This window comes from Alosa sapidissima, chromosome 4 (assembly GCF_018492685.1).
Source record: "Alosa sapidissima isolate fAloSap1 chromosome 4, fAloSap1.pri, whole genome shotgun sequence".
In the NCBI taxonomy this organism is placed as follows: Eukaryota; Metazoa; Chordata; class Actinopteri; order Clupeiformes; family Clupeidae; genus Alosa; species Alosa sapidissima.
In genome coordinates this window covers 4,665,515-4,683,288 of record NC_055960.1, presented here as the reverse complement: position 1 = coordinate 4,683,288, position 17,774 = coordinate 4,665,515, and the positions used below count along the sequence as shown (strand labels likewise).

The following is a 17,774-nucleotide window of genomic DNA, read 5'->3' as shown; positions in this document are numbered from 1 at the left end:
TAGTTTTCCTAGAATTAGTAGTACTAGTAAAGTTGCTGAATGTGTGTTATTTCAGGTTAGTTTGCAACAATATACAAGTTTAGCCAAAGTCTTTAGCTGCTACCTAGCTAGCGAACATCACTAGGCGTTCCCATTTACTTTCCATTTAATGTGCTAACGTTAACTAGCTAGCTAGCTCAGTTATCAGGCAAAATGAAATAATTTAATTTGTATCCGAAAGAGTGTTTCATTGGCATCACACACAAGCAATGACAATAAAATAATACACAGAATTATATTAATATTGTGTTATTGCTTATTCAGAGAAAAGTTTATGTATTAAGTCCGGAACAAGTGCCAGGAATTTTGATGTGTGATGGCTACCGTAGTTCTAATACATACTTTAAACGAGGCAGCGCTTGAGAGGTTGATTGCAATATAACACCTAAGGGCCACATTGGGTTTTGAAAATTGGCCTGCAGGCCGCTTTAGCTGTTGTTGGCCACGCCCCACTCCAGAACTGATCCATGTTCACGTCAACGGGCAGCATGGTTGTAACATTACGGTCTATGGGGAATAGAGTCGGTGTCGGTGACACGGTGATGGAGGATTCTCCACCAGAAAGCCTCCAACTGCCAGTGATAAAATTCAATTAGTTATGCAGGAATAATAAAAAATGTGTGACAAACGTCAATGACTGTTCTGTTTTCAATTTTCGTGGTTAAGTAGTCTAATAGTAAAGTTATTGGAGTTTAGCCGAAACGTCTGCTAAATACAATAACCATAGCAGAATCAATTCAGAAACCTGCATGTATGATGGAACATGGCCTAACAATGTTAAATGACAATGGGTAAAACTTTATTTGGGTCGGTATATAAGCACAGTAGTATTCAAAAGTTTAAAAGCATTTGTGAAATTGGCTGCCTATAACCGGATGGCCTGGGTCGCTTCCAGCATAGGCTAGGCTATGCTATATGGCCTTGTACCTACGGTCGAACTACAGCCGCGGAGATATAGTTTACCAACCCCACTCCCACTCGTGTCAAACTGTTTAAATATGCCAGCGACAACGAGACGTGTCCTGGAGAGTATCTGTTTGTATATTTAAAATATGGATGATATCAGGTGCATAAAAGACGTTTGAATATTTGTGTGTAGCCTAGCCAACTGTTGAAAACGATAGGCTACGACCAAAATGTAGGATCTTCGACAGGAAGTTCCTAACTTAGTAGGTGGGAAATTCCAGATGGGGGTGGGTAGTCAGTGCCCTATATGGCTATGTGACGTCTCATAGTTTCTGACATCAACCTCTCAACTAACCCACAAAAAAATCAACACACTGTTTTGTTTCACACCTGGGGTGTTTGTAGAAGCATCAAAGATCCAAATGGAAGTACAAAAGCACAGAAAAAGTGAGTTTTGCATAATATGGCCCCTTTAAACAATCTATTGTAGCCTATTTAACATTGATCTGTCACATCTTTAATAACTATCTCAATTAGTGATCATGACAATGACACCACCACAGGGATGACAACACCACTGACATGTTTGTATTACTACCAAACCCAGAACACAACAATAAATTGAACTACAAAGATGGTGCCGTACATCTATCTTTTAGCCATCTACTGAGGTGCCGTCACGGACAATGTGTAAATAAAAACACAATATGATAAACAGCCAATCACATAAACTTATACATAGCTGTAAAAAGATTTCATAAAAGAAACATGATTGGGTATAAAAACAGAGAGGCCAAGTCTCTCAGAAATAAAGATGCGAAGGTATTAATCACTCTGGAAAAAAAGGTGTGGAAAAATAATGCAACTATATAAGAATAACGCCCCTAAATGTAAAATTGTAAAGAAAGTGGGGATTTCATCATCTATGGTAATATCATAAATATTCGGATAATTCAAAGAAATCTCAAGGGACAGGGCTGAAAAACAATATTGGACGGCTGTGATCTTCAGGGTGTCATTTGGCACTGCATGAGACCTAATGCTATAATGAAAATCATTATCATCCTAAAGAGGAGAGGGACCATCCAACCTGTAATTAGTGCACACAGTTAAAAAGCCAACATCTATGATGGTATGGGGGTGCATTAGTGCCTATGGCATGGGCAGCTTTAACATCTGGAAAAGCACAGTCAATGCTGAAACATGTTTTGCACAGCATATGCTGCCATCCAGGCAGTATTTTTCAGAGAAAGCCTTGAATATTTCAGGAAAACAATGCCAAACTGAATTTTGCACATATTACAATAGAATGGCTCCATAGTAGAAGAGCCCAAGTGCCAAAATGGCCTGCCCGGGGTTGTATAACAGAAGCTGCCCATATCCACTCAGAGTGCACCTATGCAGAGATGCATTGCCCTCTGCAGCAGGATTCAAAGCATTACCTCCTCTCAGACACAGGAGCCTCCTGAACATGAGCCTGCACTCAGGGAAAAAATAGACTGACATTTCAGACAGGAGGGCCAAAGGACGAACAGACTGGCAAGTCCTATACTTAGAGGACACCAGTACAATGAAAAATGAGGGTGTTAGCCTTAGAGACAAAAAAAGGAGTCCAAAGGATCACTTCTTAGGCAGTTCTCTCAGGTTTGCATTTAGGATTAAGTGTCTGTCATCTGTCATTTCTCATTTGTGAATTCCATTACAAACAGGAGGGAAATAAGCCAAAGAGCTGTTAACAGGCAGAGAAAGGAAGATGGCGGGCAGTGGGAAAGTGTGTATGGCTACACACTCAACACCCAAAAGCCCTGATTGTGATTATTTTAGCTAAATAATATATCAGAATCACCTTAATACCTACTATTCCAAATGTATTTCATTAAATATCACACATATCTGCCTGAATAGTACATTTCTTAATTTTATGTAAAACCATATCATCCCATGGGGAACAGGCTCGTAGCATGACCTAGTGTTATTAGCTAGTTATGTAGCAGCTTAGCTTAGATACATCAATGGTAATGGTAATAGCAAATAGTTGTGCTGTGAGGTGTAATACTAATTAGAAACAAAATCCCAGTGTTTGGTCTTAATTTACTTCAAAAATATAACCAAAACAGGTTGGTGCCTGTTAGGAACTTACCTGCTGGCTAAGTTAAGTGCTGTTTTTGAGGAGGAAACCATTTAATCATGTTGGTGGAAATATATTTTTTGTACATGACTAAAACAGTGCAAAGGTATATGTTGGTGAATCTTGATCGATTGAAAGTCCTGAAATTTCTGTGTAAGTCTGTTTTCTGCATCAAGACACTTACAAAGCAACATTGGCATTGACTAGAAAGGGATCAGGTTAGATTATATTTTCACTGATTAAGAGATATTGTTGTATTGTTATTGATTTTTACCTGTGTAAGGACATCCAGTTGAGCCACTATATGCTCCAGAGTGTTAGCAAGGGCAACAGGTATCCCTTTTTCCTGTGCAGCTAAAGGATGTTGTTCTTGCTGCTGTTCCATAGGCAGGGGCTGGGTACATGGATCTCTAGAGGTTCTGCTAAGTCCACTCTGGCTTCTTTTTCGACTCCTTTCACAGGAAGAGCCCCTGCTACTGGACTGCTCAGTGGCTTCACGTGACTAAGAGATAGAATGAGAGATGTTCCAGATTATGTACAATCACAATATACTCGAGTACAATGCCTCAAGTGGGAAGCATGACTGAGGGCTTCAGGTACAGCTCACATCATTAGGATAAATTCCTATACATGTCTAGTGGTCAGAATTTATAGCCTGTCTAACACCAGACCTGGACACTATTAGTTCATTTTTGCTACACTCTGGGGGCATGTCCGTGCCCACAGAGTGTAGCGCTGTAGCTGCCTGGCTGCGTAACACCCCCAATTATCACCACTTTTGTTCAGAAATTCTAAAACAACGATGTTTTTTAACACTTCAAAATAACATTTGCTAAATGAACCTTACATTTTTCAGTAGCCATAGGTGTGTAGATTTGAGAAAAATCTGGCTTGGTTCTTAAAGGGAGCATTTACTGCCTGAAATATCCGATTTTGTTTACCACGCTCGGAGTTATAGTGCTGGCCTGATGGGTCGCTTATTAACACCGTTTCAACGGCACATGAATGGTTAAGACCGAGAATTCTCGTCATGAAATTAAAATTCCACTGGAGCTCCAAGTGGTTGTGTACACACAGCCTTACAACACTGTTTACAGCTCTTCGAGTCATGGTAAAATTTCATTTTTGGTACATAGCTAATTTAGATACACCTATGGTGTGGGTGGTTACGTTTCTTTAGGAGTCCGCCGTCTTGGTTTGTATAGAAATGGATATTAAGTGACACATACACGCAAGACGGCGGAAATAAGGGACCGACGGTAATAGGGGAAGTTCCGATAACGTTAGTCTGAGACTCGTAATGTTAGCCGACGATAGGTTGAAGGTTAGTAAACGAGTGCAACATCATCAACTGATCAAGTTTAGATAAATTATATAACATGATGTGCATGTAAAACAAAACGTAAATCCATGTCAGGTTTACCAGTCCCTGTTCTTGGTGGCATACTTAGTCAAATGAGTCACGGTTTCATGCGCTATGCTTCTGCCCTAAGTTAGTTCATATCCTCATCATTCTTTAGCTGTATAGCCCAACTGTCTAGCTAAATACCAAATAAGTGCAAGATATGCCTGTCTATTTCAATGAAATCAGTCTTCATATAGTATCTTGTTTCCCAGCTTCTAATACAGACCCATGTGAACCATATTTAGCTATAACTTTTTGTTAGTGAAAGACTTTGAGACTGTAAGTGAGTAGGCCTATGGCTGTCTATGGGAAACATGAATATATAATTCTTAATGGATCATATATCATTTGATAGAGCCATTTCTCATCTTTAAACTCTAAGAAACTTACAATTGACAGTTTTCATTAGAATTCCCAGAAATCTGGGGCATTGTTGTAGAATTCCACTGGGGTCTAGAGGGTTAAACAGATCAGCCAAGTAATTCTTTAACAAGAGTTCTGGGCATGTCCTATCGATATACTAAATATACTAAACACAGATTGAAAGCAAAATATGAAAAAAAAAAAAAAAAAGACTGGCCAAGAAAGCTTTTGAAATAACATGGAACGTTTCAATTTAACAATTAACTTAACTGTAATGACTAACAGTGACATATACCAAGACCTGACTCAAAAAGTGCAGGCTCCCTTATTTATGATCATCCTCACAGTCACCTCACTTCCACCGAAAAGGTGTGACGTTTATCAGTTCTGAATAAACTCTGGATTGAGCGTCTATTGGTCCAATACCAATGGTGCGAGGTGAGAGTGCTACAAAGTGCATTTTTACACTGCCTGGTAAATGGCTTAGCCTTGCCAGTTCAAATATTTACTTTCTGTGAGGTATACCCTTATATAAACCACCAGCAGCCCACACAGCTCACTCTAGTTAGGCCTATAACCAAGCAGTGCAGCCTGTAAAATGTTCCTGAGCAGCATATAGTTAAGATTCCTTCTGATTGTAATTTAAAAGAGAGGGATTAAAAGATAAACAACGTAAGATGTAAAAGGTATACAGTGTTAAGTATCTGACCTACATCCTCCAACCAAATTATATATTCTGTGTGTAATATTAATTTGAAATTGAAAATAAGAATGGATAGCCATCTCAATCTGGTGCTGCTGTTGGATTTAGTTAGGTATGGGTAGCAGAGGCGATGCGAGTGCAAGAGATAGAGAGACTCAAATAGAACACAAAAACGTGCGAGTCTGGAGAGGCTTGTGCTGAGCCAACAAGCTTCAACAAGGCTGGATTAACTCTTGTTGAGTGGAGAACTTATTTGCAGCGCAGCAGTAAAACAGCTGCTCAAACATTCACCCATATACACCATGGAGCACACTAGTCTCTCTCTCTCTCTCTCAAACACACACACACTTTTAACACCCTCCTGATGAATCACCTGGACTGGAAAAACCAACAGTGGAAAATTTCCTGGGGCCCCAGTGAAACACTGAATTGCATTGGCCTGACAGAGACATCAATAGCCCCTTCCTACATACACACCCATTCATCAAGCTGAGCTGAACACACTGAGGCACCACAGGAAGTGGGATGGCACACACAGAGCAAATTGGTGAGGTGGGAATGGGGGATGAAGGAGAGAGAGTGGCAAATGGGATACCTGAAAAACACGGAAGGCTTTGCACATGAGCCATTCCTCATTGACTTGTTTCAGATACTACTGCAAAGGTATTTGCACAATATCAGAAAGTTATATCCAGAGTAACCTAAATTGCTCGCAGAGGCAACCAGATAATTTCTGTGTGTATGTATGCTGTCAGCATGTTCCTTGTGGACTCCAGCACCGTAGGAGTAGAACAGGGAGAGGTTTATTAATATTCTTTTTGGTGGTCCTAAATTGTGTAAAGACCGAATTTAATACTATTACATAACAGATGAAACCATCTTCTTCACAAGAAAGATATTTATTGAGAGGAAAGGAAAATTACTTCTTAAATTTGACTAGTGTTAGGGACCTTTTAAAATATCAAGGGAAGACATCACATCTCAATATTACTGACATCAGAAAGGCATTCCAGGAAAAAAACTACTGTACAATGATCATATTCAGCCCCGGAATCAGTGCAGGGACATGAAAATCTGGGTGAGTGCTGGTGCAATAGCACGTTTGATCCCTTCTCCCCATAACAAAGAGGGCCATAGGGATAAAAGTAAACCTGCTGAGGACCTTTAAAGGACATTAAATCACTGCTAGATATGAAGAGCTGATTAACCAGATACATACTATGACTAAACCAATTTTCTAAAAACGTAAATGTATTTTATTGGGATTTTATGTGATAGACCAACACAAAGTGCCGCATAATTGTAAAGTGGAAGGGAATTATACATGGTTTTCATATTTTTTTACAAATAAAAAACTGAAAAGTGTGGCATGCAAAAGTATTAAGCCCCCCTAAGTCAATACTTTGTAGAACCACCTTTCACTGCAATTACAGCTGCAAGTATTTTGGCGTATGTCTCTACCAGATTTGCACATCTAGAGACTGAAATTTTTGCCCATTCTTCTTTGCAAAATAGCTCAAGCTTAGTCAGATTGGATGGAGAGTGTCTGAACAGCGATTGTCAAGTCTTGCCAGAGATTCTCAATTGGATTTAGGTCTGGACTTTAACTGGGCCATTCTAACACATTAATATGCTTTGATCTAAACCATCTCATTGTAGCTCCGGCTGTATGTTTAGGGTCATTGTCCTGCTGGAAGGCCCTAGTCTCAAGTCTTTTGCACAACAGGTATTCTGTTGCCCTGTATTTGTCTCCATTCATCTTCCCATCAACTCTAACCAGCTTCCCTGTCCCTGCTTAAGAAAAGCATCCCCACAGCATGATGCTGCCACCACCATGTTTCACGGTGGAGATGGTATAGGGTTATGTGCAGTGTTAGTTTTCTGCCACACATAGGGTTTTGCATTTAGGCCAAAAACTTTGACCTTTGACCTGACGAGAGCATCTTCCTTTTTTGCGGTATCTCCCCACATGGATTGTGGCAAACTGCAAACGGATGGCTTTGTTTCAACAATGGCTTTCTTCTTGCCACTCTTCCGTAAAGTAATGTACAACTTATAGTTGTTCTGTGGACAGATTCTCCCATCTGAGCTGTGGATCTCTGCAGCTCCTCAAGAGTTATCATGGGCCTCATGGTTGCTTCTCTGATCAATGCCCTCTTTGCCCAGCCTGTCAGTTAAGGTGGATAGCCATGTCTTGGTAGGTTTGCAGTTGTGCCATACTCTTTCCATTTTTCGGATGATGGATTGAACAATGCTCCGTGAGATGTTCAAAACTTGCTTTGTTCAAAGCTTTGTTCTGCTCTGCACACTGCCCTTTGCACCATGCCTTCATCTGGGCGCCTTTATAGATATACATAACTACCCTGGACTGGACTGTTTGACACCGTTTTACTCCCTTACTGGCTATATTAGCCACCTGCACAAACTGCTAGCTTGCCTGTATAGTCAATACACCATAATGTCTTTTTGTCTGTATAGACAGTTTTCTACTTTAACTTAATCTTTTCTTCAAGTCTTACTTTGGTCTATGTATAGTTACATAATGATTAATCTATTTTTTGATATATTGTGTAGCCTGTTGTATTTGAATAAGACATAGAATTTGCACTGGCAATGTACTTGCAATGACAGGACTTGCAGGACACTATTATACCATTGCACCTTTGCGCATTTTTCCACACCGCTCCTTTAACAGGTTACAAACTGACCTTACTGTAATGGCACACAATTGATATCTTCATTTTTATTTTTGTATTTTTGTAGTACGTATGTGTGTGTGGATGCCATATGTGTGCCTATGTGTATGTATGATGTGTATAAGCTACTGGACACCTTCATTTCCTTCGGGATCAATAAAGCATCTCTATCTATCTATCTATCTATCCATCTATCTTTATTTTTTTTAGAACCTAACCCTGCTTTAAACTTCTCCACGACTTTATCCCTGACCTGTCTGGTGTGTCCCTTGGGCTTCATGATGCTGTTTGTTCACTAATGTTCTCTAACAAACCTCTGAGGCTTTCACCGAGCAGCTGTATTTATACTGAGATTAGATTACACACAGGTGGACTCTATTTACTAATTAGGTGACTTCCGAAGGCAATTGGTTGCACTGGATTTTATTTAAAGGTCGTATCAGAGTAAAGAGGGTGTGAAGGAGACCTCTCCTTTTCACTTGCTACAAACTTTTAAAACTACCTTGTGCAATACACACAAAGATCTTGCAACCACACTCTCACCTGCACTCACCCTTTAATTATTTGTTTGAAGGGTATCATTTTATTGCTGTGTATGTCTTCTGTGCGTCTTTTGTACTATTGGAGATTTTAACAGTGTGGGGATAATGGTACAGGCAGTCCCCCCTCTATGGTTTAGCCAAAGGAATTGATTGGGGTAATTGGCTGGCATATTTTAAGGATGGCTTATTTAACACAGGAGAGGCTGGAAACATGGGAGACAAGGGAAGACACATGGAAGTGTAATGTTGAAGTTTAAAAAGTTAACCTTTGCTTGCTGTGAGGCAAGGGGAAAGATGGTCCAGAGTTTTGCAAGGTCGCCATGTTTGGACCGGTGCCTAGAGGAAATTGCCTAGTTTGTTGTCTATGTGGTGTTGCACAGAGTATACTGAAGAACCCTGTATTTCATGGCTGGACAATAAATTCATATATTTATATTGAGCTGCTGTCTCCTGCCACCTTCTTCCCTCACACACCGCCTTATCCAATGGTGCACCTCCCTAAACGTGGGGTGATTGCCTCGGTCCCTCACAGGGGGCTGAATACTTTTGCACGCCACACTTTTCAGTTTTTTTATTTGTAATAATGTAAAATTGTAAAAAAAAAAAAAAAATCCTTCCACTCCACAATTACGCACCACTTTGTGTTGATCTATTACATAAAATCCCAATAAGATACATTAACGTTTGTGGTTGTAACATGACTAAATGTGGAAAAGTTCACGGGTATGAATATTTTTGTAAGCCACTTACAAAGTAAAGCCAAACAAGTGAAACCCACATGTAGAGGGGGGATACTGAAAGAAGACTTTTACAAAGGGAATCCTTCTGGATTTTTACACTTAAAACTCTGCACCCTAGTGGTATTAATGATGAATTTAGTTTAACATGTTGGCTATGATGAATATATTTGGTTGAATAATGAACTAGGCCTACATGGATGCAAGATATCCAAAGTGAGATGTTGATGTTGATGATAATGATGAGAATATGTACCTAGATTAATGTATGCCCTCTGTTCTCTAAATATTATGCTTTTTCTATTTTCAAATATGGCATAGCCTCTTAAAACATTTTTTGTGACTATGTTTCTGTATACAAATGTGGTTATATCTCCTGTACATGTTTGTATATGTTTGTATATAATTGTAATGATTTGTGATGTAATTTTGTAATTTTGGTGATTCGGATATGTGACCCCGAATGCACTCATATGTCTTGGGGTTATTGGGTGATTGGCAGGCGAGCCTATAAATGGCCGCTGCGCCCTTTTGACGAGTCACGTACAAGGAATACTGATGAAGGGCTAGACCCGAAACGTTTACCCCTTGTTTATGTGGCCTGTAATTGTTTTTTCGGCTTTTTGAAAAATACACTGTTGGAACTACTCAGCCCCTGTGTGCGATCTCCCCTTTCTTCACTTGAGTATTACGTTTTTTGGAGACTATATGCACCGGGCGACACCTCAACACTAGACGAAAGGCGCAGACGCCACACTTCACCTTCGTATTGAGCAAGCAACCAGGATGCTGCAATTCAATTGAAATTCCACCATTGGTTTGATGTGGCTAATGACCAACCAATAAATAAGTTATATGCCTAGGCTTCTGGGCTAAAATGGCATTACCTTGAGCTCCTGATTAAAAACAAACTTCTGTCATAGGCTGCTATCTATGCAGTAACTACATTTGATGTCTACCTGGCAAAATACAAATAGGTGTGCAAATATTTGAGAATTAATTAACATTCTAAACAGTACATCAGAACAAGAAATTCAACCAAGCAGTGGAATAAATCCTCACAATTTGAGTTTGTCATGTTTTTAACAGAAAATGTAAAATACTCCAATTTAGTATGTTACATGAACTCACCTAAATCAGGTACTGAATACAATGCAGTCAGTGTGGCATAACTGAGAGATTGTTTAAAGCACTGCTTTGATTTAAGAAATTTTTACTGCGTAGATGCCATCTTACGCCTTCCTCAACCCCTTATATGTAAGGGATAAAGTATAGAACGCCGGTCATTACTGGGAAAATAAGTCCCGACAGGGCGAACCGGACCCCGAGGCGCAGCGGAGGGGTCTTGTTCCGCCCTGAAGGGACTTACAGTATTTTCACAGTAATGACCGGCGTTCTATACATTATCCCGCTTATTATACGGCTACTTGCCAAGACGAAATAATAAACTCCCCACGATATGACTTTAGCCTACATAACCTAGCCTATTTGTTACCGTTCATCGTGGCATTTGCTGAGAAACAAATAGTTTGCAACAACACACGCTGCTGAACTTGAATCAAACATTCTTTAGAACACAGCTGATCAACCGTCTGCTTTCACGTTTGAATGAAGTTCCAGTCCTTGCGTAGTGATATGAAAGACGTATCAGAAGCACAAAACCCGTTGCCATTGACAGCGGTAATTATATGTTTGCAGCGGTAATTACATGAATTTATTTACCGCTAGAACTTTGGGAAAGCCCATTCAAGTCAATGGAGCGTTCTACTTGCCTTGTGAAGAGCCGTGTAATAAACCCTGTTAGCAAGTTATGGAAGAAAATATAAAGGGGAAGGTATATCAGAATGGGAAAGAAGAGTACAAAAAGGAGAGCTAGCAGTATATTCTCTTCTCTCTTTTACTAAGTTCTGCTTGTTTTCTGAGAGAAATGTGATGAGGCTGAACAGATGTCTGTTAATGGCTCACAGGAGCCCTCGTGCTCCACTGAGGCATTCGTTTCTCCTCTCCATGTCTCCTGTGCCCTCCACAGCTCTCCTTACATGACCGATCCAATCACACAATCTCACCTCAACATAACAAAACAGCACAACATCGGTGTGATGGGGATCTAGTAAATTAGAAGAAACCAGACATTATTTATCTTCGAACCACATTTAGCCCCTTTACACATACATCAGCTCAGACAAAGAAACATGCCATTTCAAAAGAAAAGCTTTGCGTGGTAGCCATTTCCAGAGAACATATTTGTTGGCTGGTGAGTTTCAGAGTCTTCCTCATTTTGATAAGAGTGGAGGGGTAGTTTCGGAGGCTGATTGCTGGAGTAAACCCCCTCCCCCACTCCGGCTGCTGTGGTGCACCAAGCCTGGGAAGAGCTTCCTGTGCTACTCGCCTGCCCGGGCACGTGAGTGTGTATGTGTGTGAGCGAGAGAGAGAGAGAGAGAAACAGAGAGACGGAGAGACAGAGAGAGAGAAGCAGATGTGGTGCAGAGGAGATTAAGAGGCAGATGCGATCAGAGGATGGGGGATGATCTACCCGTCAGCTCTTGGCACTACACCATCACTACAAACCCATCACTCACGCCTCTCTTTTCCTCTCTCACACTCTGCCCTCAGCTGACTACCTCCATTCAGTCTCTCAGCATTGCGTGAGCTGCCACCCTGCCCCTCTCTGAGTGGCACGAATGAGTCCAGCTCAGAGAGGTGTGGTTCAAAGCAAAACCAATCCTTGTGCTTGATCCTGTTTTTATCTCGTGAGTGTGCAGAGCACTTGGGGCTGGTAGTGTGGAGAACTGTCACAGATTAAATTGCCACATAATATTGTGATATCAAATGTTGTAGTATGACTTTCAAAGGTAAATATCCCAAAACTGACCACTTGCCTTCATATTTATGATCTTTACATTTAACACTTTTGAATAAATTGAACCCCATCTTTAGCAATCTGGCAAAGTAATAACAAGCTATTAGAATGAACAATCAGATTGAGCCAAATCCAGCTGTGGGCAAAATTAACCCTGATCTCAGAGATAAATAATAAAAGAATGAGGTGTTAATGTGGAGAGTTAGGGAGTAACATTTGTATGGAGCGCTGGAGTAATATTTGTATTTCCTTATGGTGATACCAGTTCTACATATCTATATTTAATGAAAATGCAATCAGATAAACATATTATTTTCTTCTTATTTTTCTGGCAGCACACAGGCAAAAAAGATGCAACCCTCAACACTGTCCCCTTCAGACCTACTCACACAACTTCTGTGAATTGATTAAGCTTGATACTGTGCTTTTGGACTAGTATTTCTATGTACTCATACATCGGTGGTTCCGTGTCATACAATGGTTCCGTGTCATCCTTGTGGGGCTACATGAGCACCAAGTTTCGTACACCCCGGTCTTTAGGCAATAGGCAGGCAGAGGCAGGTGGAAAAAAGGCTGAATCTTTGAGGACATCATCAGGTGCCCCTGGTTAAGACGGAGTTCCCACCTACTGAGGGTGGTAGTGTGGTAGTTTACTATTTGGTGGGGTCCTACATCTAGCTATGATCCTTAAGGAAATGGCACTTAGCATCGCTGCATCAGACAGCTCCCTGCCAAGCTGAGAGCAGAAACAGCAGGATGATCACAGGGGGCACATAGCTCTGCTAAAGGGCAGGCACAAACACAAACGCATGCACACTTACACTCTAACACACACATGCACAAAAACACACACACACACACACACCTCTCATTAGAAAGACCAGAAAAGAACAATACCAGAGAGAATTTTCATTCAAAAACCCAAACAAAGGTTGCTCACTGACTCCCACCTGTGTCACCCCCAACTGTGATATGAGTGACAGCTAGATAAAAGGCAAGCTGATCTGTGTTCTAGTCATAATGACTGATGGAAAAACAGCATAAAAGGACCAGATGTACTGAGCTGTCAAATGCATGCATGGTTACATTGTCTGGTTAAGTTTCCTTCTCATTGCTGTTTATTATAAGGAAAAATATTGGACATCCATTTGTGGGCATGCCAAGTTGCACAAAAAGAACATAACATAGATAAAATTACATCCATACATGCATGCAATAGGCATCATGCGGATTTGGATGTCGTCACAGTCAATCCGCACATCACTACCACTAGCATCAATGGAAACTGGCCTATATTGAATCTGCTTGCAAGTTCTGAATAAATGGTGTCCCTTATCTGTTCCATATGGCCAGCGAGTTTAGCATCACAAAATGCTGTAAACAAAGAAAATAAACTCCTATATTGTATTTCGTGCATAGCATACCACACACAAAGGCAGAACTGGAACCTCTTAAAAAAGGACAGTTGGCGGAGGTGGACTGTGTAGGCAGCAAAGAAAGGCATAAAGTAAAAGAGGGAGGAGGTAGAGGAGGAAAAAAAATGAAGATAAAGAACAGAAGCTCATTGGCAGAATGATTGACCTATTGCGAGGATCACATGTATGCAAAGACTCAATCAGATGTGACAAAATTTAAATTGACCGAAAGAAAAGTAAAATATTAACAAATAACGAGACAGCCATTTTCTAAGAATACATACGTAGAACTATGTTCTCATTCAGGCAAAGCAATGCTACTTGGGATTTGCAGAAGTAACACCAGCGTTTTTCAGGTGCTGCGTGCAAATCACTCTGCCCAAGTAACCAAGTCGCCTGAATGGGAACATAGTTCCAAGTATGTATATACTTAGAAAATGGCTGTGTCTCATTTGACATTGTTATTTGTACACGTTGTAACTATACAAATCACAACATGTAAATAAGAAAATGTTGGAGCTCTTTTGTCACTATTGGAATCTGTGGGCTAATTGGAGCCAATGACACAAAAAACCAACCACTCCAGTCCCATGATCACAGTCATCCCTACTGTCAACCAGACCGTCAACCACACCCCCACCAACATAAGGTGTCCTTCAACCTTACATCCAGTGAAGATGAGGGTCACTCCCTGGGATCTGAGTCTGACCATTTTTTGGAGGACGACTGGCCGCGGCTCCAGACCAACCCTCACTGATGGAGAGGAGCGACCCCAACCACCAGCACTGAGACCACTATCGAGGAAGAAATATCCTCGGCAATCAACCTTTCTGATACGCCTCTGTCCAACGAGCAACTGTCTGTATTGTCTAAGGGTATGTCCCACTCATACCTCCAGCCTGTTCAACACTAGAGTGGATTTATTCCGCTTTTACCGCAATTTACACTTAAAGATGTTTCATCACAAGTCAGGACACAATTTTTTTTTACCACAATCTCCCGCCTGACGAAGAGCCATAACAAAGTAACCCAATCTATCCCTATAAGCCTAAACAGTAATGACTTCATTTTCAATGACAAAATTGAAACAATTAGAGATAAGATTAATAACCAATCAGTTTTACCAAATAGTTACTCCATTGCTGAACGATAGTAAAAACATAATATAATCACAGATGAGACCTCGAACAACATTTAATTCATTTACACCTATCGACTTGTGGCGGTAGTGGGGTAGCGTAACGGTTGGGCGCCAGGTGGATTTATCCACCACCACTCAGACAGAGTGAAGATAAACTAAAGTTAAGAAATAATAACTAAAGGCTTTATAAAGCACCACAAAACATTAAATGGTTTTAACTCTTTAACTAAAAGGACTTCAAGAAATGCAAACAGGTGTGTTCAAAATGGAATATATTGTTCAGGACACATGAACACCACACAAGCAAAAACAACCACAACAGCAGTAGCAGTCCATTCAGCCTATTTTTAGGTCAGGCCACTAGGAGGTGGTAGGCGGTAGCCTCGAGAAAAAAACGCAAAAAGGCAATTTGCAAAAAGGTCCAAAAACGAGGGGAAAAAAAGTATCTTCAGTCAAAAGACCTCTTCAGCCTAAGGCCACAATAAACCCAAAAAACAGTATGCAGTAGCAGGTTAAACAATTTAGGCTGCTATTATAAGCTACTCAAGTGCAGCACAAACAAGACCAATTATTTAGGCTATATTTAATTGGCTACTATAACATAGCCGACTGCTTCAAAGCTCCCAGTGTGGATAAACCAATAAATACAAAATAACAATAAATAGCAAAATCACGGTAAAAAAAAGAAAAGCTCTCCAAAACTAGAGCACAAACGTGATTGCTTTCAGTTTACAGTTTAGATTAGATTACAATAAAGGCAAGCCGGCGCCGGAGGAAAGGAAAATGTAGAAATAAAAATATCCCCAAAAGACAAAATAATAATCCCCAGGAAAACCCCTAAGGAAACCCTCCCCGGTAGCCTATGTAATCTATATTCAACTTAAAGTCGCGCCGCTCACGACTAAACAACAAGAGCGCTTTTAAAGAGCACGGGACAACACAGAGAAGTGGGCCAGCTGCTACAACCTCGCTACTGTCGCGTGTCTCCTGCGAACAATGGTAAAACAGTTCTAATGCAAGGAGATCACGGAACAAATGGTGTGCACACCAAAGGACCAAACAACTTGCACAAAACTACTAGCACGTTGCGTGACTCCTGCAAACAATGATAAGACAGTTACAGCGCAAGGAGATCACGGAACGAATGGGGCAAGACAGAAGACCCGACAGGCCAGGAACAACAACTTTGCTGCCGTGATCGCTTGCTGAACAATGATAAAACAGTTTGTTATTGCAAAGCGATCACAGAGCTCGGTTTGGACTTAGACCAAACACGCACAAAACTCTGAACAACTCGGTGTTATCAACCTGCCGAACAATGGAAAGACAGTTCTTTGAGGCTAGGCAATACTCACGGAGCGTCCGAGACAAGGACCAAACCAGGCCGCTCTCACAAGGCAAAACACTCTACCTGTCGGACCAAACCAGGCCACTCTCACAAGGCAAACACTCTACCTGTCGGACCAAACCAGGCCACTCTCACAAGGCAAACACTCTACCTGTCGTCACGTTCAGCCTACGCAGGGAAACACCAGTGAACCAAACACACAGCAGACGAGACACCGGCAGTGGGAAACGAGAGAGGCGGAGACAGCGCTACCTGGGCTGTTATTTATGGACACTGACCATCTCCCGTATGTAGCCGCCATGTTTTCATTATATTATTTTATTATAGGGGGTCAGGTTTGATCGCCACAGACTTATTAGACCTCACTTCCACAATTTCTTCATCAAAATCTACAACTAGTCTACTAGACCCTATTCCTACCCATCTTCTTAAGACTGCTCTCCCTTTCCTGGATAATGCTTCGCTCCAGATTATAAATAATTCATTGCGATCAGGGCATGTACAACAGTCATTTAAGTTATCTGTTATTAAGCCATCCCTCAAAAAAAACTAGCCTTGACCCCAACAACCTGGCCAACTATAGGCCAATATCTAATCTCCCCTTCATGTCAAAAATACTAGAAAAAATAGTGTCCAAACAAATTGGTGCCTTCTTACATATGAACAAAATCCAAGAATTATATCAGTCTGGCTTCAGAGCTCACCACAGTACTGAATCAGCCTTAGTTAAAGTTTTTAATGTTTTTAACCTCCTCATTGCTGCTGATAATGGAGATCAATATTGGTCCTCCTGGACCTCAGCGCTGCCTTTGACACCATAGACCATGACATACTACTTCATAGGCTTGAAAATTTGATGGGCATTAAAGACTCAGCACTCGCTTGGTTTAGATCAGCGGTCCCCAACCACCGGGCCGACATTCCTAACCGGGCCGTAGCCTACGACAAGAGTTAAAAAAAAAAAATGCATGCAAACTAAATAAACTCAATTTAATTCGCAATAATGTCACATTCGCAATAATATCCACTGACGATGGTGAGCCAGATACCTCAAAGAAAAAGAAGGGGTCATTCAATACGAAATATGACTAGTCATATTTAAAATATGGTTTCGCAGAGACCGGTGACTCGCATGCACCAAGTCCTTTATGTGTGGTATTTGGCGATAAGTTGTCAAACGAAGCAATGAAACCATCAAAGCTAATTCGACATCTAGAGTCCAAGCATCCTACACTTAAAGACAAACCCCTTGAGTTCTTTGAGCGTAAGAAACGCGAGCAAGAAGGACAAAAAACTAGTGCGTAAAGCAACCACATCGGTGAACACGGTTGCGATAAAAGCCTCATAGTGGCTATAGTCAGATTGCTAAATCTAAGAAGCCCTTTACTCTCTCGCCCGCCCCTACTGCCTGTAGAAAGAATATCCCACTTGCAAGTTCAGTGTATCCTACCCGCCGACCGAAGCATGATCAGTTTACAGCACAGAGGCAGG

The 17,774-nt window shown here is 41.0% G+C and overlaps 1 protein-coding gene across 2 annotated transcripts in view; it reads right to left on the bottom strand.

The window, feature by feature from the left end:
* The window catches only part of poc1a (POC1 centriolar protein A), a 76,390-nt gene that overhangs the window by 13,415 nt on the left and 45,201 nt on the right, over positions 1-17,774 (bottom strand). For both annotated transcript variants that reach the window (XM_042089007.1, XM_042089008.1), the window contains exon 10: positions 3,348-3,575. In XM_042089007.1, the coding sequence (XP_041944941.1) occupies positions 3,348-3,575 (228 nt within the window). The remainder of the gene's footprint in view (positions 1-3,347; positions 3,576-17,774) is intronic.